At 42.8% G+C, this 24,227-nt stretch overlaps 1 protein-coding gene across 2 annotated transcripts in view; it reads left to right on the top strand.

The window, feature by feature from the left end:
- SLC1A3 (solute carrier family 1 member 3) overlaps window positions 1–24,227 on the top strand; it is a 74,699-nt gene that overhangs the window by 38,622 nt on the left and 11,850 nt on the right. For both annotated transcript variants that reach the window (XM_007103216.2, XM_007103217.3), the window contains 2 exons: window positions 20,096–20,300; window positions 23,670–23,712. In XM_007103216.2, coding sequence (XP_007103278.1) covers window positions 20,096–20,300; window positions 23,670–23,712 — 248 coding nt within the window. The remainder of the gene's footprint in view (window positions 1–20,095; window positions 20,301–23,669; window positions 23,713–24,227) is intronic.

The raw sequence follows: 24,227 nt of genomic DNA on the forward strand, positions 1-24,227 counted from the left end.
GAAGAGAAAAATTATTTTCTCTTCTTAACCATAACCATAATGTCCATTATCATTTGTTTAAAAATGAACAATGACCTCTTAGTATCATCCAATCGGTTTCAAAACTCCCCATTTCTTTTCTCCCTCTCCTTTTACAGTGTGTCGGTTTGAATCAAGCCACATTCATAAATTGAATTTGTTTTGCATATCCCTTAAATCTTGTAATCTATAGGTTCTTTCTCTGTCTCTCTGTCTCTGTCTCTATCTCTCTCTTTCCCATCCTTTTCTTTTGCAGTTTATTGAAGAGACCAGATTGTTTGTCACATAAAATTAGTTTTCCACATTCTGGATTTTGCTGATTACATCTCCCTAGTGTTGCTTAACATCTTCCTCTGTCCCTCAGACCATGGTTTTTTGGTCAAGAGAGTCACAGAGAGATACAAGCAGTAGAAGTCTGTATTGGAAAGAGGCCTTGAAGAGCCTTAGGATCCACAGCTTTTAGGAGCTGGTAAAGCTCAGCTGGCCAAAGGCTCCTGAGTTAGGCCAGCTTTGACAACGTGATTGCTACTTCTTTAGATTCAAAAATTCTTCTTTTGTTTCAAGATGGGAGAGAGCTACTGGATGTGTTCCCAGGTGTATGCAAATTAGAATTATCTGCAAAATAAACTTAAAGACACAGTAAAGCCTTCATCATTCTGAGCCTGCTTCCCCGCCTGAAAAGGACCCACTGGTTCCTTTCAAGTTACTAAGATTTTACAGAGCTGGTTCATTATTATGAAGATGGTGAGTGCACGTAGAATAAATGTATTCCTGGTGAAAGGACATAAACGTGGAGGAGAATTCAGCTATTTTAGATTTAGAAACAGTAGGAAACTATTGAAAATTTGTTGTTGTTTTTCAATCAAAGGAAATGTAGAAAGGAGGGGCTAAATCAGAAACTTCGACCCTTCTCCCACTCCTCCCCACCCCCAGGCTTGTTGATTCTACCTCCTTAATTCTGACTTCGGACTGTGGCCACCCCTCCACCAAGTCCAGACAACACCGTCTCAAACCTAATCTGCAGCCCGCAACACCGTCGCTAGTCTCCCCGCCTTCCCCCCACTCCCCATGGGGACTTGCCGTTTTCTGACCTGCTTTTTTACATGAAGACTGTATGATCTTGCTAAAATTTCCCACTTTGCTTTTGAAATAAGGGTCAGAACTCTGAGCATGGCTCCTGCTTGTCTCTTTCCATCTCATTTCTCACTGTCTTCCCCCCATGTCTGCCTTGACTCTTTACCTGAAACCCCTCCTTTCCCTTCAGTTCTTACTTTAATGTCACTTTCCTGCCCGTGCTGTGTCACCAGGTGGCCCCATTGTCATTTTCCACCTCCTCCAGCCAACTGTAAGTTTCAGGAAAGCGAGGGACCATTTTGTTTGGCACTCCATCCCTGGGGGCTGACAACGATCATTTTTTGAGATCCCAGAGAGTCTTCAGTTATTTTAGAAAAAGTCATCAAAGTCTCCTATTGGATATAAAAAAGTGTTATACCCTGCATACCATTTTTCAGAGAGGTTAATACAGGAGGGAAGAAGCATCAAAGTTCCAAGGTGACCCAGCTCCTCCTGAAACTATTCCACTGTGTCCTTGAGTAGCATCAGACCAGAACAGCCAACATTTGGACTCCTGACTTAGAGAAGTATTGCTCCCTACTGCCAATTTATGCAGTTGGCGTGTTTTGTTGTTTTTTTTTTAACAGGCAAAGAGAGCTTTAACATGCTTTTCCTGGAAAGATTCACTGATTCAATCTTTCAGTTAATATTTGGTGGAGTGCCCTCTAAAGCCGTGGCATGCAATTCTGCCCTAGGACATGAGAGTGTGTGCCATTTAAAACAGTGAGCATTACATGGGAGTTTCTGATTGCCAGCTAGTTTGCTTCCCTCATAGGCATTTCCGGATGTGAGGAAAGATTTATTTTGGCATCCCCAGCTCCAACTGGTATGCGTGCACATCTACACACACACACACACACACACACACACACACACACATACACGCACACACACACCATACTTTCTCCCTCAGTGCTTAAGGTCATCTGTCTTCAACGTTTGGAAATTGAATTTACACTACAGCAGAATAGCTGGCTCTCAGTAATTTTCAAGGGGAGAAAGGGCATCTTTCATTCCCCAGGAACTGAGTACAACAGCTTAAAAATAGAACAATGTGTTTTGGGTGTTTTTCTTTTCATCCTTTGCATCAATAGCAGGTGTACAGTTACAGACACAAAGAGCTAGATTCACGTCTTCTGCGTGCCTGTGGAGGATTCCCAGAGTTATCCAGGGAGCAAGAACTGGCCTAAAATGTTTAGTAAAGTGAAAGTAACCCAATACAGCTGTGTGTTACTAACACCGCCGTATCACATGACTTTATTATTCTCCTCCCATAGTGACTCTAGGAGGTAAATGCCCAGTGGAAGAAAATTTCACCAAGAACAATTTTTAGGTACCAGTAAACCATATAAAGTTAAAACCTTGAAAAGTCAGATTAGAACAACTGACTCGGCTACTGTAAAATTGCAGGCTTTGAAATGGTTAGGGAGAGGGTGCTGAAAATTGAAATGCTTCCACTGGAGAGCATAGCTACAGCTTCACAAACCAAATGTGAGATGCGAGATTAATTTGCTAGTTTGCTTTTTAATGCATTTTCTAAGATGTACTTCCTAAGTTGTTTTATGATGTCTTAGGGGCATTGACCTCACATGTGCTCTGTGACTGAACTCCTCATCCATTTTGCAGCATGTCCGTGGTCAGTAATGGCATTACTTAATGAATAAGTTCACGCATAAATTTACAGCGTGGAAGCGGCATCCCCCGCTAGCACACTTCTCGGCAGCTGCATGCAATTCTTTCACTTCCTCCGCGAGGAAATGGTTTATAATAGATTTGAACAGATGCTAGGTGTTTGGCAGCATGGGGAGGGGTACTAGTTTTCAAATTTTGGGTTATTTCATGTCTCTGAATTAGAATTTCAACAGCCTGTATGCCTTCGATGTGCTCCAGCGTTCACAGAAATACCTAACCTGACTCCGCATTTAGCCCTCATGAGCTCTCTTAACCTATTTTATTAGTTCTAATGACATCACTGCTAAATCCTTGGCTGTCAGAGTCCAATCTGGTAAACATGCACAGGCAGATCTGATTTGGCACTAAAATTGCTCCTTCTTTCTAAATGTGCTTTTCCAGTTGTCCTGACAGCAACGTCAAGCGTTGCCAGGACCCCATCTTACAGGTTATCACAGTTCCCCAGCTCCCCTTCCACCGTGCTCCTCTTTTCTTCTGCCAGAACGTGGCTCCCCCAGCACTGCTCTGCCTGCCAGCCTGTGAGCATTAAGACCAGCCCTGGGTTGTAGCTCTGTCTGTAGCTCTGGGCCTGGCATACAATAAGTGCTGAATAAATTTCTTTCAAATGAGCCAAGGATGGTTCACCAAGAAAAAAGCAAAATGTTCCTGTTTCCTTCTTAATCAGCTTCCATGTCAGAATCTTCCTCGGAAGCGGTTCCTATGCCCCTCCAGGAGCGTAAAGAAAACTTTGTGCAGACAGGAAACCCTCAGTGCGTTGGATAAGCCAGTGGAAATATTCTCATGCTTCCAAACACTCGGTGGTGGATTAAGGAGCATGTTTGTGTATCCTGTGTGCTGATTCCCAGTGAATGGTTATTCTGTTCACCTTCTTTACACGTTTATCTCCCTACTTGAAATATTTTACATCTCTACTCATCTGGAAGTTATTCCACAAGCCCTCATGCGGCATTTTCATGTGCTGCGGCCTCAGCAAGACTGTCGATACACTTCTCAGGGAGCACGGGCTCTACTACTTCCTTTATTTTCCCTGTCAAACCTCGTCTAACTCTGTGCTTCACTGGATACTCGGTAAATAGGTGCTGACAGCATCTACCATATGTTTTTATGCTTCATTCCCTTCCGTGTCCTCACTGCTTTTGTGCTCTGAGTCATGCACCGTGGCCACTGTCTAGGTGAGGTTGTTAATTCATTCAGTATTGAGCTCCTCCAGTCAGCTGTGTTAGGTGCTGAAGAAGGAAGTCACGGAGCTGTTAAACAGGGACTCCGGGCTCTGGATGTCCTTGCTCTGTGGAGAGATGAGATGTTTAATTCTGAAAACTTGAAGAGAGGCCAACTGAGCAGTGCAGAGTATAGGATCAAAGAAGAGGAGGCTCCCTCCGGCTGCATGTATCCGTGGTAATCCCTGTTTTGTTCTTAAGAACACAAACTTTGGAACTCTCAGACTGGTTTTCATACCAGACTCGTTTTTCAGCAGTGGTTAGCTATGGGGGAAGTCTTTGCTTTGGCATTCAAGGCTTACCAATGGAGTGGAAATAACAGTAGTGATAGTAATAGAGATATTTGTTGTCCATGCCATGTGGGGGGACCCTGAGGTGAGCTCAGCTGAGATCGTGGCTGTGAGGGTACTCTGTGTGAATTGCAGGCACGGGACTAATGTTAGTGATTACAGCCACTTTCGGATTCGGCTTTGATACTGTAAACATCAAGTTCAAAGGCCCTTTGGCTTCCTTGCTGGAGAGTATTCGGTGAAAGGCCCTTCCTTGCTTGTGCGTCTCACGTCTGCCCAGAGAGGATCGTTTCCTCAGCCTTGGCGCGGGTCTCATCAGTGACCGTGCCTGGGCTGTCACTAATTGGAAGCCAGTTTCAGAGACTGTGTTGTGTGTTACTCCACCTCCTTTCAGCTGATTTGCTATTTCCTAAGACATGCTCGCTGCAGCTTGTCAATGTTTCTGAGCAAGGAAACTGCTTGTAGATGACCCTGAGTCACTTTACTTTCTACATTAGAATAAAAAACCCATTTGCCAAAAAAGCTCATGACCTACCAGGATTGGGAAAACTTTATTTGTTGTAAACTTAACCGGTTTCAAATTGGTGTGCTAAGACAAAGCTTTAAACTACTTTGATTGGTCAGTGACTTTTAAAATTTCACCTGCATATTAATTGCTAGCAGTTACTGAGTATAAAAGACATGCTGGGCATTAAACACACATACTTGTTACTCCTTCTGCAAGATCATTATTATTATCCCCATTTTCAGATGAGGAAACTTCCCAAGGTGTCCCTGGCAGCAAGTGGCCAAACTTGTGTTCAAACTCAGATCTATTTGTCACAAAAGCCCCCTCTCTGTAGTGTCATGCGGTGTGGCCGCTAGATTTGTAGTGGATCGATCTATAATGCTAAAGTGCATTTGTTGCCTTAATTTTACTGCCTATGATAAAGTCTTTTCTCCACATGAGCTAAATATTCTCCACAATTTTCCCATACTTGTGCACTTAACTTTTTATGTCACGTGTGGTTGATCATTTGATTATTTGGTGAGAATATGACTTGTCTACTCAACGAAAGAACTCCTTGAGAATAGGAACTACTGTTTGGACATTTGCATCTCAGCCCTAGTTACAGTGACGAGTTATAGTAGATATTACATAAATAACTCATTGATTTGTGGATTGAGTGCAGTTGCTTAGTTATTCCTACCTGCTGAATTTGCAGGCTTTGTCACTCATCATTCATTCAACAAAATATCTATTGGGTCCCTACTGTGATGGCCACTGGACATATAGCAATAAATACAGACCATCAGGTATGTTTAGAACTGAAGGTCTACAACCTGGAAAAACACAAGCTGATATGTTACTGGTGGAAGGAGTAAAAGTAAAGATGAATTAAAGGCACACACTTAAATTATGGACTTTTTAATGATCAACGTAACACATTCAGAATTGTTTGCCAATGAGTTATCCAGTGAACTTTCCCGAAGCCTAAAATAATTATTATGCTATTTCTTTCTCATGTGAGTAACTTACGTTTTTTTGTTTTGTTTTTAAATTTTATTTATTTTTGGCTGCGTTGGGTCTTCGTTGCTATGCTCGGGCTTTCTCTCTAGTTGCGGCGAGTGGGCGCTACTCTTCATTGCGGTGCGCGGGTTTCTCATTGTGGTGGCTTCTTTTGTTGCAGAGCACGGGCTCTAGGTGCATGGGCTCAGTAGTTGCAGCACTCGGGCTGCACGTTTTGGCACGTGGGCTCAGTAGTTGTGGCGCGTGGGCTCAGTTGCTCCGCAGCATGTGGGATCCTCCTGGACCAGGGCTCGAACCCATGTCCCCTGCACTGGCATGCAGACTCTTAACCACTACACCACCAGGGAAGTCCTGAAAAACTTATGTTTGTATTAATCCTTGACATATTTACGTATCTATCCAATGACATTACATTCCCATTTAATAGAGAAAAATATTTATCAGTGTATAATTTTCTAGATTGATACTACTGGTTCTTTTAGGAAAAGAGAGTTATTTCCTAAAGTTACAAAGTCAGGCTTACTGTATTCTCACAAAACATCTTGTGACAGTTCCCTGTACTACAAGGAATCTTTTTATGTTTTAAAAATATTCCCTTCCTATAATAACATTTGGCTGTGGAATTCCTGATACAATTTATTTTGGTTATTCTGAAATTTTAGAGTCTTCTATAATACCTTTGACAATAAAATAGAACCTAATGAAACGGTGGTGTGGACTTGAAACTGACTGAACATTTAGATCTAAAGAGTGTTTAAGGCTCCACGGCAACCTGGAAAGATACCTGGTAAAGTACCCTAGTGCACTTATTAAAAAAACCCTGTCCTGTTCCTTTTTTTTTTTTTTAATCAACAACTTAAAGACTTAGAAGGCACCTACACTGTGTTTTGAGTTGATATAAGCCCCCAAAGAATGGCTTCAACCACATATGCCTCTGAGCACGAGTCAGAATGACTTCAGTGGGCTGCAGTGCTGCATGGAAACCAACAAAATGAAGTTGAGCGGAGGATAAATGCACATTTCTGCTTTTAGATTCAAAAGATTCAATCACAGGATGGGTAGCGACTGAGCTTGGCAGCCATTAATGTGACTAAAAGCTTAATGTGAACCAATAGTAGGATGTGGTGGCTAAAAATGAATGAATATAGTCGTGTGCTTCCTCGGTAAAATTTTGAATAGTTCACTGTACACTGCAGTGGTCACAATGCCTTGGGAGTATTTGTTTAATGCTGAGCACATTCAGGGACACCTTTGACAAAGCAGGGTATCTACTAAGACGGTGTTGAATCCAATCCGAGACACATTTATTGGACATCTATTTGGGGCAGGTGATGTGCTAACCGGTGTGCAGAATAAAGATGTGAAGAGACATTACCAGTGTGTAGCCTCAAGGAGATGAAAATATTAATGGAGAGCCCAACAGGTACAGACATGACTGTAAAACAAAGCCGGCCCTGAAGCCAAGAAGCACAAAAAGAGTGCTCTGGGAATTCAGGAGCTGGACCTGCGGGAGGATTTCCACAGGAAATGAGGACAAGAGCAGAAGAAGCCTTAAAAGCAAAGATGCTTAGACAGGAAAACTCAAGGCGTGTCTAGGGAATACTGAGTAGTCTAGGTTGCCCAGAAGAATACGGTAGAATCAGCCATCGTAGGAAATGAAGCTGAGAAAAGAAGGTTTGGATCAGAGCATGAGGGCCCCGACTGGTAGGCAGTGAGAAGGATTACAGGTTGAAGAACCTCTGAAAACAGTGATACATGAGGATCAGTTGGAGAAATGATGTGTATTTAGTCTGGAGAAAAGAAGACCGAGGTCTCTCTGGTAAATGTGGACCGGACTTGCTCAGTGTTCCTCCAGAAGCAAAAATGTATCTCAGGGGCAATATAAAGAACCAGATTTCAATTCTTTTTAAGCACCGGTTTTTAAAAATCAAAGCTGCCCAACAATGAAGAGTTAGCCTAGGAGGTGGTGAGTGCCATTATGGATGGGGTCAGAGAAAGTTTGATAACTGCCACTCTGAAGGGTGTGTGGTGGAGGGAATACTGCAGCTTCACCAAGAGACCTGGGAGTTCCAGGAATTACCCAAAGGCCTTTGCAATGTGCAGTTACCCATGGTTGAGGTTTCTTTTTTCTCTTTGATTTAGGATATCTGTTAGTATATCAACTTCTGAATAAAGCTGGCATGTTATGACTCTCCAGTTCAACAAGGTATCAGACTAATTCTAGTGCAGGCTGCCCACTGCTTTGACAGTAGCCACTCATCATCACTGCTTTACTTTTCAGCACATGCACCAAGACTTTTTTACTATGATATAAGGCATCCTTTCAAACACGAATTTAACAGATTTTTGTCAGAATTCCCCATTAGACGAATCAAATGCAAACCAACAATTGATACAAGTCCAGTGCAAAGAAGACTTTATTTTACAAAGAATCTCCAGGGCAGTTCTGGGCATAGAAAGATTTGAGTTCAAATGCCAACAATAGCCACTTACTAGCTGTGTGATCTGAGCACGTGGTGTCACCTCCCAGTTTCCTAATCTGTAAATGGTTATTGACCATTGTTAAGTCCCAACCATGCAAGTCATTTGAGAGGATTAAATCAGATAAAGCACTTAGCATGTGCCTAGAAATATAAGGTCTAATTTTACTTACTGAGATCTCACATTTTACAGTAGTGTTCCAAGGAGTCTTTCAGACCTAAAATATTTTTTAAAAACAAACAAAAAAAATTACCATCATCATGGCTAAGATATGTGCCAGATGTTTTTCTAAGGCATCACATGCTGAATTTATTTAATTCTCAGAACAATCCTATGAAGTAAATACTAATATTATCCCTCATTTACTGAGACACAGAGAGGTTGCATATCTTGACCAGTCACAAGCTAATAAGTAAGGGAGCCAGGATTCAAATCAAGCAAACCCTTCAGTTTATTACAATCATTTCCTTCCAGTATATGCCAACAAATTTCCCTATATTCCTCCCAATTCCATCTCAAATCATTCTGCTGGATAATTTTATACATTTCATTTGTTCAGGGCTGTTTCACAATAATATATTTTTAAGTCTTACTTCTTACTAAATACATGAGGGCCTTAATGATCATGTCTTTGGCCAGAGCATTGAGAAGGTCCTTAATGAAATGTGAGTGAACACATAAGTGAGAAATTTTTAATTATGAAAGCAATTAGTATAGCCACTTTCAAAAGAAGTAAGTTACCCTTAATATAACTTCACTTCCTTACTGCCGCTTTCCGTTATTTGTGATGGAGCAGTCATAGTCATTTGAATTAGTCATTGGAAATCAATGTTTTGTACCTGCTTTTCTTTTCTTTTTTTTTTTTTTTTTTTGCGGTACGCGGGCCTCCCTCTGCTGCGGCCTCTCCCGCTGCGGAGCACAGGCTCCGGACGCGCAGGCTCAGCGGCCACGGCTCACGGGCCCAGCCGCTCCGCGGCATGCGGGACCCTCCCGGACCGGGGCACGAACCCGTGTCCCCTGCACCGGCAGGCGGACTCCCAACCACTGCGCCACCAAGGAAGCCCTGTACCTGCTTTTCTTTACCTTATTTATAAATCTTTTAACCCATATTCCTTGTTAAAGACAATGTCCCCAGTTCATATTCTCTCTCTCTCTCCCTCCCCCTCTCTCTCTCTTTGCCATTCTGTGTTACCAAATTTTACTCCAATGTGCCCATCCACTAGTTGTGTTTTCTTCCAAACACTGGTGACTGTATCGTTACCCACCCTCTCCCTAAATTCCAAGTTAAAGAATAATATTACCAATCCAACGCATGCACTGTCAGTCTCAAAATAACCAAATGTCATTTCCACATTTTTTTCTTTGACATCCTCCAGCTCCTTGAAGTCTGATCAGGATAAGTGAAATTCGATGTAAGGGGCTGCCTGTAGTTTTCTTTGGAGAATATTTTGGAATTCCTAAATACCCCATGGAAAAAAACATCAAAATATGAAACTAATGCTGCAAAACTAACTCCTTTGTGTAGAAGGAAAAAAGCTGTAAAGTGTTGCACCACTTCCAGTAGAATATATCAGGAATAATTCAATTCCATTGTCGCCCTTGGCCCTGGGGGCAAAAATGCAGCTTTTCCTGTTCCAAGAAGGGAATGTTCTCTGACTTATGTAAAGCAGAGATGAGGGAAGCCAACCAGTTCTAGAGTTTACAGTCTTTTTCACTCTGCGAAGTGCTACTGCTTTATTGTTAGGGTCAGGTAGTTGGGAGCATAATCTCCCGCTCCCTGGGTGCAACTATTCCTTTATAGATTAGATAAGAACAATTGATGAACTTTTAAATGCTGAGAAAACTGATCAGAACTGAAAGGAGGTGTGTTGGCCATAGCCCAAGAAATATGCTGACTGAGATAAAAGCACCTTCTGAACTGTTTCCCCATCCCATACTTCTCTGCTTTAAGTCTCCCTTTCTTTCTTCTCTTTTCTCTCTCCCCTTTCTTATCTGTCATTCCTCAACTCTCTTATCTCCACTAGCTTCCTCTTCTCCCCAACCCCAACTCTATCCCCAAAGACTTAATTTTGTACACTCTCTTAACTGGTCAAAGCATGGACTTGAATTTTTTTTTTTTTTCACTCACACACTATTTTATTTTTACAAGAGATAAATAAAAACACCAAGCATTGTAAATGGATGACCACAACAAAAGCAACAATGATTGCAATTACCAAACACGAAACACAGTCATACTATGTGGACTTGAATTTTTAAAAATTTATTCTTTTATGTAGTATGTAAGATTCTATATTCTGGATTTAATTCAGAAAATAGTTGAGGTGAACATGTTTTACTCTCAACTATTTCTTTCTTTCTTTTTTTTTTTTAAAGAAATATACCTTTTAAAAATATCTTAATTTCAGTTTCAGGCAACAGAACTTAACCTCAGTTCATTTCAGAGTTTTCAGGTTGGGTTATGGTACCAGAATCTTTTGATGGCAAGGAATTGGAGGGGTGGGGTGGACCTTGGGTCACATAGTTTGTATGACACTTTTGGCCCCAGGAATCTCTGCTGCTTCCCAGCCTCCTCAAGGCCTGGAGTCACACTCCTACTTCAACTGTTCTGGGAATCTGGGCCAGATGGATTTGGGTTTTAATGTCCATATGTCGCTTTCAGTTTCTATGAGGCTTTCAATTCCTTTTTCTCCTGCGAGGGACAGGCCTTCCATGGGAAGAAAGAGCACCCCTTGAGTCTGACATGTTCTGCAGTCAACTCGTGATGCCCTTTGATTAACTTGGGACAAGTCTGGCCCAGTGGTAGAACTCAGTCCCATTCAGCATCCTGCCAGCTAGAAAATGTGCTTTTTTTTCTTTTTAACATCTTTATTGGAGTATAATTGCATTACAGTGGTGTGTTAGTTTTTGCTGTATAACAAAGTAAATCAGCCATATGCATACATATATCCCCATATCCTCTCCCTCTTGCGTCTCCCTCCCACCCTCCCTATCCCACCCCTCTAGGGTTGATCTCCCTGTGCTATGCAGCTGCTTCCCACTAGCTATTTTAGAAAATGTGCTGTTTTGATCACCACCTTCTTAAGAAAGTTGCACGAGGCCCAGAACATAAAGGTCTTTTCCATGGCAAGTTAGACAACCCCAAGTAAAGAGGGCTGTTACGGAAATTGTGAACAACTCATCCGGTGGTTGGTTGTAAATCGTGATTCTTTTGCAAAGGCAGAGGGGGCTGGAGCTCTGGCCCTCAAAGAACTTCCTCTCATTAAACCAGAGCAATTTGCTGCTCTCTGCGTGCTCTTTCTGTTGTGAGTGAAGTCACCTACTTTCCCCATTCACATCAGTGCTCCTGACGGGGGCTGGTTGAAGGTCCACTGCCTGTGGATGTGACTTTCCACATCATAGGGGTCTCTTTTCAAAGCCAGGCTTCACAGGTATAACCAAGAGTCGTCTGATCGGCCCTTGCCCTAACCACCCAACCCACACTTTTTCTTTTAGCTGCTATTTTCTGTGGTCCTGGGTTTCTAAGTCTTGGCGAGAAGACAGTCATTCCTTTGTGCTCAGCTGCTACACAATGAGGTAACCAAAGAAAGGGTCTCGGTCTGAGGCTGTCAGCTGTTACTAATCACTACTCCCCAGCTCATCGCGGGTCCCGCTCGCCTCTCCCTCTTGCTCTGCTTAGCACACATAAAGAAGATGAACGACTCCCTGGTTCCTCTTCAAAAAAAGCATATTGTGTGGCACATTCCAATACCGTGAGCGAAGGATGGGCTAGCGTGTGGGGTGAACGGTCGTCTCTCCATGGGGCTCGCGCCGGCAGCGGTGGCCTGTGAGACGTGAAACTCAGAGCTGGCCCTTCTGAGAGTTTCCTGAGACCTTGCTGAGAGAGAGAGGGAGTCAGTGTGTGGTGGGTTCCCGCGTTACTGGAACCATTCATGGCAGGGCTGTGTCAGGCTGTGATGAGGCTATTGGATGGTTAAGGCCAGTGTAGAGAAGAGCAAAGCTTGACCACTCAGAGGGCTTCACCAGCTGGTACCCTGGAGAAGCAGTCCCCCTCCCTGCCCACCCCCCACCAGAGGTTAAGGGGAAGGACCCAGAAGCTCTTGGACATGAGAGGTAGCAGCCGTTGAAGCTGGGCCTCCACTCCCCCTCACTGCTTCCTTCGGTGAAAGTTCATTTTCAAGGATGTCTATGGCCAGGGAAAATGGATTGTTTGTTCAGTCCTACCAGACTTAGAATAAAAGGTGATTTATGATAGGACTTTTTCTGCCAATGATACTAGTGTCTGCTCTGCTAGTTTTTCTATTTAACACTCTTTTGAAAGAGAAGGTTTCCCTTTTACCTTTCCACACTGCGTTCTACTAATGCACACTAGAGCTCAAAAAAAGACTCGTTGACAAGTTGTAAGGGTCAAGTTAAAAAATCAACTTGCCTGACAAATGCCATCACAAGTGGTAAATTTGTAAGGAAGCTTCCTTGTCATTCTCATGCAATAGAACTTCATAAAACTAAGTGGTGTTATAGGTGAATGAAATGCCAAGTTCTGTGAGACTGTGAACAGCCATAACGGGAGGGAAAAGTTGGCCAGGGTGAAAACCCATGTGAGAATACTTGTGATTTAATTGACTGTGAATTCCACAAAATCATTCTCACCTCTTTGTGGAGATGGTTGAACTCTCTTCACTAAGAATCACTGATTAAAGTAAAAGCATTTTCTTCGCTCAATAGTCCACGAAACAAACCTTTTCTAAAACTTTTTCCCTCGTTACAATGTCTGTAGAATTTCTGTTCAAATGCGTTGACCAGATTCCAGAAATCAGCACCGTCCTGTCCTTGGTCTCCGCTAGCTAGATGGGCTGAGGTCTTGGGTATGGTGGGTGGGCAGCCCGAGGGCATCAGAAGCAAGGTGAGAGGAAGGGAAGCCCATAGCTCGTGGCTCCTTGTTAAAGCCTCTGCTATTAACTGCAAGGGGGTAGATACCAGTGTTTGCAAACCTTTTCTTTCTTTTCTTTTTTACCAGAACCTACAAAAAGGATACAAATGTATTTTACACTGTGACCTGGCTACACACGGACATACACACACAGAGCTGAAAAAAGTTTCACAAAACGATACCTTTACCCCATGTATGCACTCTATTGTTTTCTATCCTCCTTCATGAATGGATAAAAATACTAGCCATGACCCACTTAAGCACGTGTTAGACCCCACCCCGTCTTCCATTCCCTTCTCTGCGTGGAGGTGTGCCAGCCTCCTGCCCCTCCTGCCCTGCCCCGATGACCTCCCAGCTCTGGAGATAAAGCTCCAGGTGATACCGGGTCACTCCCCACAAGGTCTGTCTCTCCTTCTTCAAGATAGAAGGAACCTCACTATTTTGGATTCATTGGCGGGAAGAGCAATCAAAATTGGTGAGTCCGCATTTCAGAGTGCTTTAAACAAGAGCAACTTTAGTGCTCGTCATCTGAACAGGAGCCTAATCTAAATGCTTTTTGAAAAAGTGTGTGGCCTCCTTCGGGCATAACAGCCGCAGTGGCGGTAAGAATGACTATTCAACAAACATTTATTGGGCGCCTTCCTGTGCAGACACGGTTTTGGGCAAGGAGGCTACATCAATGAATAAGACATATGGTTCTGCTCTCTTGGCACTAAAATTCTAGTAGAGGGAGTCATATAATAATCATAACTAACATTTATTAAGGGAAGGGCCTATTTTGTACAGATTCTTTATGTAAGTTTTCCCTACACTTGCAATGTAGGTATTATTATCTTCTTGTCTAGGTGACATGGAGGCTCAGAGAGGTCAAATAACACTTAGAGAGTAGCTTATTATTTATCTGATTAATTAATAATAATAACAGCTAACGTTTCTTGAATGCTGACTATGTGCCAAGCACTATGCTAAGTGCTTTCTGTACAGAAGTCCCTTTAATGCCATGAAAACCCTGTGAGAGAGCTTTCCTTATTCCCATTCTATAGAGGAGGAAACTGAGGCTTACAGAGGTCACATGGTACCAGAGCTAGAAGTGGAATCCAGGTATTCTAACTTCAGGGCCAGAACTCTTAATCACTGTGCCACCATTTTTTAAGAAGAATGTGCTTCTAAAAATGCCTGAGGTTGGCCTCAGGTAGTTTGACATATTGTCTCTTCGATGAAATTCTGAGGCTATAACCAGCATATTCATTGTGATGCAAAATTAAGATACAGTTTTTATTTTAAGAATTCTTTCTTTTTCGTGTTTTTTAAAAATTTATTTATTTAATTTATTTTATTTTTTGGGTGCATTGGGTTTTTGTTGCTGCGCGCGGGCTTCCTCTAGTTGCGGCGAGCGGGGGCTACTCTTCGTTGCGGTGAGCGGGCTTCTCATTGCGGTGGCTTCTCATGTTGCGGAGCACGGGCTCTAGGCACACGGGCTTCAATAGTTGCAGCACACGGGCTCGGTAGTTGTGGCTCATGGGCTCTAGAGCACAGGCTCAGTAGTTGTGGCGCACGGGCTTAGTTGCTCTGCGGCATGTGGGATCTTCCTGGACCAGGGCTCAAACTCGTGTTCCCTGTATTGGCAGGCAGATTCTTAACCACTGCGCCACCAGGGAAGCCCCTTATGATACAGTTTCTAACCTAACTTTTAAAGATTTGCCTTCTGCTCCAGAACCCCTAGAATCATAGAACTTTTTTTTTTTTTCCGATCTAGTCTATAAAGAAGCCGGAAGACAATATTTCAGTGAAAAAAACCTTCGCATAGTTTTAGACAGAGATTTGTTTCACACTTGCTCCCTCCCCCTCACCGCCTTTCCTCGGAGCTTTGTGGCTGTCCTGTTCACTGTCCATTGCTGAGGGTTCCAGTGTGCCCTTGCTCCAGCAATGGGCAGCTGCTTTAGGACACAAGAGCTCATTTTTCAGTCTGTAAATATGAAGTATATTGTATTTCTAGAGCTTAACTTTCTTATTAAAAAATCATTACCTTTCATTCAAATGAATACGGTACATACTAGAGCTCATCCTTGATTTCCTTGTTGTAAGTTTGCCCATCTTGAAATTCTAGGAGGGTTGAGAACAGGCGGCTTTCATTAGATGAGTGTTTGAGAAGCCCATGGTGGAGAAGGAGTATATGTAAAATGAAATAACAACTGAAACAGAACAATATTCTTGAATCAGCAGTTGCCATCCCCCCTTTTCCGTTCTTTCTGGGCCGATCCACTGGCCCTGGAAGAACAATGAAACACCACGAGGACGAGTAGAAAGACAATTCATAACAGACGGCTTCTTCTTTAGATTTCACATTTCAAACCAGAAATAGGAGTTATTGGGGGAATAGACCGAGACACATTAATGTATAAGACAGATTTTTACCTGATGGGAGAATAAAATCCATGCAAATAATAGAGCCTTGGGAACTTGACATTATTTATGTTACCCTTTAATACTTGACTGAATACATATTTCATTTATCTGAGAAGTCATACCAATATTATACCAGAAGAAATCTAGTTTACAATAGACTTACAGAGTTCCATACACATATTTAGGAAACACTCCCTCCCCACCCCACCCCAAAAACGTGAATTTGGTGCATATCTGTTGTGCTGAACTGATTACCTAAAGACTGTCTTCATAAATAAAGAGGTAAATGCATATTGACCCATTTGTATCAAGAAACTCTCTTCGCTTCCTTTCCTCTCTCTTCAGAGTGACTGCTGCCTAAAATACCCAGGTATTTTGAAGCAAAGTCTAAATCTTTTACATTCTAGAAAATGTCTTGTTCAATCTTTCTTAGATGCCATACTCATTGGTAAACATATAATAGGTTTGTAGGAATGAATGATTGATTAGTTTCTTGATGACCAGTTATTGACAGGTTGATTTTTAGAAAAGAAAGTAAGACCCATGTGCCCACAGTCAAATATCCATGACCCTCCACCCTCCATTAGAACATGCTCTGGGCTGTTTTTCTAGGAATAGAGAGGAATTTGAACTGATTGATCAGCTCTCTGGCTAGTCCTTCTGGTGACCAGTGTTACTCACTTCCCCTCAAGGTGGGGAATGTCAGAGTTTTTCCACAGTTACCTCCCTGCATGAAATTTTCTTCCAGTCAGGTGGCTCATTTCAATATTGAACTCAAAAGCAAGAAAGTTAGCATGGATAACAAGCAAATGAAATGTGGGTGACTCCTAGCTTGTCCATTAGAATTGAGGTATAGTGGAAAGGGTACTCCCTTGAGATTGTGGGTACGAATCCTGCCACTGCTGTTTACTAGCTGTGCAACACTGGGCAAGTTACTTAACATCTCTGGCCTCGTCTCTTTACCTTTAAAATGGTGTCAACAATATCTACAACATACAGTTGTCATGAAATTAGATGAATATGTGCCATTGATCAGAGGGCGAATTTGGGGAGTGAGTGAACCAGCACAAAAGTTAACTGATATTTACAAAACATATAAACTTACAAACATGTCATTGTAATTGGAAGAACTCTCACAGAATTTGTAGCAACAGACAATATAGTATTTCTCTGAGTTTCAAGAGGATCTCAATTCTGATGACAGATTGTTTTCATAATAAAGATGTCAGGATGTCTTGAATGGGGCTGGTTTAGCTAAGCCCAGATCAAATGAAGCAAAAGGGACCAGTCAAGATCATTATCTTTACTACTTGCTCTGGAATGTGTTTCTCAAATACGTATTTGGATGAACACATAGTTGTCATAACATACTCCCGCAAGTACCTACATACCCAAGGGACCTCTTTTCCCCTCACCACGGTGCCCTTTTCTTCCATATATTTTAAAGTGACAAGGCTCAATGTAAACTTTTCCCTTCTCAAACATTTAGAGCACTTCCTACCAGAGTTCCCTTTTCTACAAAGTGATTTAGTACTTTACCCTTGTGCCCAGATGCATGTCATCTCTAGTGTAGAGCTTTGTCTGGAATTTCAGGAGGCTGGGGAAAGAAGATTGTCACAGAGTCTGGGTAAGAGACAGGAAGAATGACAGCTTGCTTATGTGGGGTTTCGCCTTCCAGAGCTCCTCCTCCATTTTCTTGACTCCACCAGCATCAAGGCTATTCTCTTTCAGGCCCAGTGTTGTGACAGATTGTCCACATCCATCCTGCTGTTGCCCTGATGACAGTGTGTGGCTTTGCTCCTAGTGGTCCCTTTAGTTTTACAAGCCTGCCTCAGAGAAAAGGGGAGTGGTTAGAATTGGAAGGAGGAGAGGGGATGCTGGGGTACCCTGAGCAGAAGTGGGCAGGCAGCCCCGCTGTGGGACACCAGACCCCTTTTAGGGGAAGGACCTACATGGAGAATCGGTTAATGAAGATACTCCCACACATTCCTTCTTCCGCTGAAACCAACGGAGCTGCTGCTTTATTCTCTTTCAGAGGAACAAGGTCAATATGCAGAGGTTGGTGAGGGCTCTCATTTGGCTGTTGATTCTCCTTCTGGGCTCATTGCTAAAAAATGCCTCAATGTTTGTCTTCATCTATTTCAGAATTAGAGCATATGGAGAAAATACTTTCTTATTGGTTTTCATTTTTTGTACACTTTATTTCTTTAAAAAAAAAAAAAAACACCTATAAACTTTGTTTCCTAGAGCCAATGGCCCTGTAGCTGTGGATTCCGGTATAATTATCCCCATCCCTCCCCCATGGTGGGAGGGAGGGAGATTTAAGCCTCCTCCTTTGTCTGCCACGTTGGTTTCCAGTGCTCTGCCTTGACCACTTAGCGCTCTCTCTGAATAGCTATAGGTCGGGAATAGTGGGCAGGAGCGGCAGAGAAGAGTTGGCGAGAGAACGGAACAGCACCACAGAATAGAAGGCGAGAGGGAAAGAAAGCATCTCGGAGGAAGAAAATACTGCCGTCTGGTACCCCTAGCAGAGATATCCGGCCTTTTGTGCCCACACCACTCGCCCACCGAAGAATTGCAGGCTTCAGTGGTGACAAGCTCAGGCAATGGTGGGAAAGAGAGTGGGCCCCTTCTGGGAGAAATGATTTCAAGCACAGGAAAGCCAAGATGTTTTGAGATATGATGGAGACCTGAGAATGAACCTGGGGGGATGGGACCACTTGGACTGAGAACAGATTAGCCCATTTTTAATGATGGTGAAGTGTTGAAGTGGCGCCTCCCCCATAAGTGGGTATTAATCCTGGGTTTCAAGAAACCCAGGGCAAGGATAAAAGAAGCTAAGTTCATGCATTAAAGTCAAAATTGGCCTCCTTGTTTGTGGGAACTGTAGTTGGTTTTCTCGGGGGGAGAAAGTACGTTAAATTCAGTTACACAAGATCTGGGTTCAAGTTCCCCCTTCACTTTATTTGGTGTTAACTAAGACCTTAGAAAGTTACTTATTTGTTTTTTAATTTGCCTTATAAATTGTTAAAAATAAGAACGTAGCAGGTACTAAGTGCTTATTCTGAAAATTATGAATGATATGATTCAAATACACATGAAATTATAAGTTGAAGGTCATGGCTTCAGTTCCCATAGAGCTCATTACCATTGTATCAAGATTTTGCGGCAAACCCAGCGAGGTATCTGGCAATCATGGACACTATTTTTTTCAATACTTTACCTTACTCTAAATATCAATACATTGGTATGAACAGGGTCACTACCTACGTGTTGAACCACTGTTAGAATCTGATACTGATCATTGAAATACAATATAAACTTTTAATATGTTTATAGAATCATGATTTTAAATAGTAAAGAAAATAGTTTAATTATAATTGGATGATGCTATAATTGGATTTTAGTGTTTTAGCGGGTTTGGGGAGGAGAAAGAAGGAAGAGAAGTGAGGAAATGGTTAATGAAACAGAAGAGCCCATATTATTATTAAGATGACTTAATCTCTTGAGAGTTTTGGGTCATTTCCCATTTTTTTCCATCCCAAGAGGCATGGAGATGTGTTCCATTGGCTAGAGCAGTTAGGGAAACCTTCAAAGTCATACCTCCTCTCTCACAGGGGATAATGCCTCGCCTGAGGTAGATTTTGAAGATGTCCTATAAATGAGGGAAAGAATGTTTTACATGAGATAAGATACTCCAGGCCTGTGGGACAAGGTGGAGGAAGGCAGAGTGCAAAAATGAGAAGAACCCCACCAAAATGATTCTTTCTAAAAAATTGTGATGAGATGAGATAAAATGAAACAACAGAGAAGCTATTCGAGAACTTTGGCCTACTTTAAATGTAAATTGAAGATAAATCAGTAGATGATTAGAATAATAGCTGAAATTTTACGTAAAAATATCCAAAAAAAAGATGCCCAAGTACATACGTAAAATAATAATTCTTATAAAAGAACTTAATGGCAGTTCATCTGTGTGAGTCTGCACAGTGCTCAAAACTTGAGATATGCTTAGATTATTCTGCCAGAAATCTTTTAAGGTATCTCTTCACACACACACACACACACACACACACACACACACACACCTCACTAATTAACACTCATAGCTTCCCCAACTAGTAGCAACCTAGGAAAGAATTTGGTTGCCCCTTCAAACCATCAGAGAGCCACATGATATCAATTCTTGGGGCAGAAAATAGGTGATCACGTGTTTGCTGACACAGCTGATGCCTAGCCATTCCATGGCTTTTTCCCTTCACCTTTTGTTGATGGCCTGATTAAATTTGGTGCCAAGTTCTCATAACATGTATAAAATCCCATTGCTGGGTGGGAGAGGGTAGGGGAGTGGTGAAGGAAAATGCTCTTCCCGTGACCTTCCACTGGAAAATTCCCTGAACTGATTTGCTGAAAATCTCCTTCTGTTTGCCTTCCCCAGGAATGGCGGCCCTAGATAGTAAGGCGTCAGGGAAGATGGGGATGCGAGCTGTAGTCTATTACATGACTACGACCATCATTGCCGTGGTGATTGGCATAATCATTGTCATCATCATCCATCCTGGGAAGGGCACAAAGGAAAACATGCACAGAGAAGGCAAAATTGTACAAGTGACAGCTGCAGACGCCTTCCTGGACTTGATCAGGTATGTCCTTGCAAGCCCATCCTTTTGGGTATGTTTTGACCACCCAACCCCTCTTCTTGGGGGAGCTGATCAAACCCTAGAAGAGGTATCTGACTGAACCAGTCCTGCTGGGCTTGAAATGAAGGTCACATCTTTACCTCTTTCTAACAGAAGTTGAAGTAAGGGTCCGTTTTCTGATCTCATGTGAAAGAGGTGAGAAGAGCAAGGAGAAGATAAGGATTTAAGAGCCCTGCTTTTAGGATTCAGAATCTGAGCACTCAGTCATCCTCTCAACTGTGCAGCTCACCTTGCAATATTAATAGTTCTTGTGTGTGTGTGATTTTTTTTCTGAAGTATATTGTTGTACAATTACATATGTTACAGGTGTACAATATAGTGATTCACAAATTTTACAGGTTATCCTCCATTTATAGTTATTATAAAATATTGGCTTTATTCCCTGTATTGTACAGTATATCCTTGTGGCTTATTTTATACCTAATAGTTTGTACCTCTTACTCCCCTACCCCTATATTGCCCCCTCCTTCCCTCTCCCCACTGGTAACCACTAGTTTGTTCTCTATATCTGTGAGTCTGCTTCTTTTTTTGTTATAATCACTCATTAGTTGTATTTTTTAGATTGCACATATAAGTGATAATCATATAATATTTGTCTCTCTCTGTCTGATTTATCTCACTTAGCATAATGCCTTTCAATAATTCTTGACCTACTTTTCTCAAGTCTTGCTCTTTAAGGCTACTTTTTTTTTTTTTCAAGTATAGCCTGTTCATTGGACTCTTTTAATTTGGAACTTGTGATCTGTATCATCATCCATTGTACACGACAATTTATTTCCAAAAGGGACTTTAGAGATCATCTGATCATACCTGTCCCAAGGTTTTCCTTTTGTACTATTTATGAAGAAAGGATTTGGCAGATCAATAATAAAAGACCAAAGGATGGCTTCTTTAGCATTGTTTTATACACAAACTGTACACTGATTACAAATTAGCTTATCTAATACTTGAAACAGACTTGAGGATAGAATATGTTGGACACAGAACTGAGAAGTAAGCCCAAGTCTGAGCCTGGCACCTCCCTGCCTGCTCTCTCTCCACACTTGCCTTTGCATCGGTCAGTTGCTGGCAGGAAGCATATTGCAAGCCCAAGAGGATCACTGAACAGGGTTTGCAAAGGTGTGGGCAGGGTAAAGGGAACCTACAAGTGATGGTGAGACCCTAGAGGACTAATAGCAATAGGAAACTGTTTTGTTACCACCTGTGGCTCTGAGGAAAGGAAGGGAGCCATTACTGGAAGTCAGGACGGGCTGTGTCCTGAGGGAAAGGGCCCTCAGGATAGGGGCTACAGCTCTAATCTGCAGGGAGGGAGCTGTTGCCCAACCTGCCAGGGAGAGAGCCCGAAGAATATATACATACATCCACTTCTCTCCTCCTGCTGCCCTGTGATCTGTCAGCGCCCCCCACTGGACAAACCCAACAGGAAGCCAGAAGGTGAGGGGTCAGCCTCCCAGGCACAGAGCAGGATGGAGAGTGGATGGAGAAAGGCAAATGGAAGATATCCCAGCACGGACCTCTCAATGCCCCACCTGCTTAGCATTCCTCCAGCAAGTAGCCCACCCAGGCTGTCCTCCCAAAACCTTCCCCTTTCCTCCCTTCTCTACAACGTACTTGCAGAGTGACTGGCTTACCAATCCTAGATGCCTACTCTAAAGGATTCCCCACCGACCATCTGAGAGAAACTCCTCCTAGGGACTTGAGTTCACGTGCCATCTCAAGGAATGGGTGTGTGGCCGGTAGATTCAAGAGTGATTTGGGCAACAAAGGGTCTCTTCAGCAGCACCTATCAATTCCGACCATGAGTGACTTTGTATCATCTGTATGTAAGCACAAGGCAGCCCCATGGTGCCTCCCTGAAAGCCCTTTTCAGGGAGTTAATCGCAATTATCCGAAGGTAACAAGCCACTCTGTATTATTTCATACCAAGCTGGCACCCAATGATAATGATTTTATTTAATTCGTGCAATTAATTAAGGCTTTTCACCATTTTTTTTTCAGGAACTTTACCCTCAGGGAGTTTGGATTAGGGGTATTTTATTATATTTTCTTTCTGTATAATTTCTAATCCTTGTTTAAAGAACTGGGATCTTGTCATTCTCTGTCTGGTGTGTTTCTGCCCCTCCTTGCCCCAGTGACAAGTGTAAGACTAACCTGTCCCCACCCAGACACCTGGTTCGAGCATTTATCTTGGAATCTCCTAAACTCACTTTTCTCTCAGGGTTTGTAGAAACAGACCCATAGAGCATAGATGGGAAGGCCAAAGAAACGGGATGGTCTAGGCCAGCGATCCCCAACGTTTTGGCACCAGGGACCCGTTTCGTGGAAGACCATTTTTCCACGGATGGGGGCTGGGGAGTGGGGATGGTCAGGCGGTGATGCGAGTGATGGGGAGCGGCAGGGGAAGCTTTGCTGGCTGGCCCAGCACTCACCTCCTGCTCCACAGCCCGGTGGCTGGGGACCCCTGGTCTAGGCAGTAGGAAGAAACCAGAGTTTATAACCTTAAAATCTGATTGATGACATACACCTGCTGGAATCTCAGACTCTCCAGCTGCCTGGGTCATGTCTCCTTCTCCCGCAGTCTTTAGTCTTGGAGCCCTAGTGATAGTTTAATCCAATCTCTTCTTTAACAGATGAGTCAGCTGAGACCTACATGGGTGCCATGAATTAGCCAAGGTCATACAGCTGGCTAGAGATTCCCCAGCGAGAGTATTGCCTCTTACTTCTTCCCCACCATGAACACAAACACTGCACTGAGGCAGTAACAAACCCTGCCACATGGGCCTCAAGTTCAAATTTTGTGGGCCATGTCCCTGTTGGTCACCAAAGAGCCTCAGAAGCTCTAGCAATTCAGAGTCAATATCTCATCCCCCAGAGGGCCTTTGGGAGGACTCTGTGGAGAACAGTCTGACCATGACATTGGATTCGGAACACTTGGTCCTTAAACACATGGCATGATACCAAAATGGCCATTATTGAATAATACCTCAGTTAACCAGAATGCTTATGATAAAAGGCATTTCCATTCTTGCTTGGGTTTTTCCTCGGAGCAGGGTTTGATGTCGGAATAAAAAATCCCATTGTCTGACAAAAGGACAGATGAGTTGAATTTGGGACTTCCTTGAAAAATATGAACTACATGGGCCACACTGAGGGATGACCTATGTCCCATTTCGTAAGATCCACCAAAATCTTTCTCTTTTTCCGTTTGCTGCTTATTTCAGTGCAATCTTTACCTTAGACACAATGAAAAAGTATTTAAGGAACTAATTTCTTATTTGGGAATTTTTCAAGTGACCATTATTTTCTTTGCAGGAATATGTTCCCTCCAAATCTGGTGGAAGCTTGCTTTAAACAGGTAAACACAGCCACTAATTCACCTTTAAAATTCCTCTTTGGTGTACCAAACAGAGTAGGGTTCTCTTTTTAATTTAATTTAATTTTTTCCCATTTCTCTGTAGTAAGAAACACTTCTCTTGCCAAGCGGATGGAAAGCACTAGAGTTTTCTTGGGAATTGGGAGAGGAGGGGGGGTGGTCTTCCCTGTACTGAAGGCTTTATTAGTTGCCAGACACTATATGTCTTGCATACAAATGACTCATTAAGTCTCTGTTAATTATTAAGAAGGCTAATCAGGAGACTCTCTCTCCTCTCCCCCATAGCCCATAAACAAAAGCTCACCAAGCAAGCAAACTCCAGTATAAGATATATTTACAACTTGCTTTAAAGATTAGGGAGATTATTCAAGTTTCTGGGTTTGATTTTAAAAATCAATGGGTTGGGGCTTCCCTGGTGGCGCAGTGGTTGCGCGTCCGCCTGCCGATGCAGGGGACGCGGGTTCGTGCCCGGGTCCGGGAGGATCCCACGTGCCGCG

This window comes from Physeter macrocephalus, chromosome 8, assembly GCF_002837175.3.
Source record: "Physeter macrocephalus isolate SW-GA chromosome 8, ASM283717v5, whole genome shotgun sequence".
Taxonomy (NCBI): domain Eukaryota; kingdom Metazoa; phylum Chordata; class Mammalia; order Artiodactyla; family Physeteridae; genus Physeter; species Physeter macrocephalus.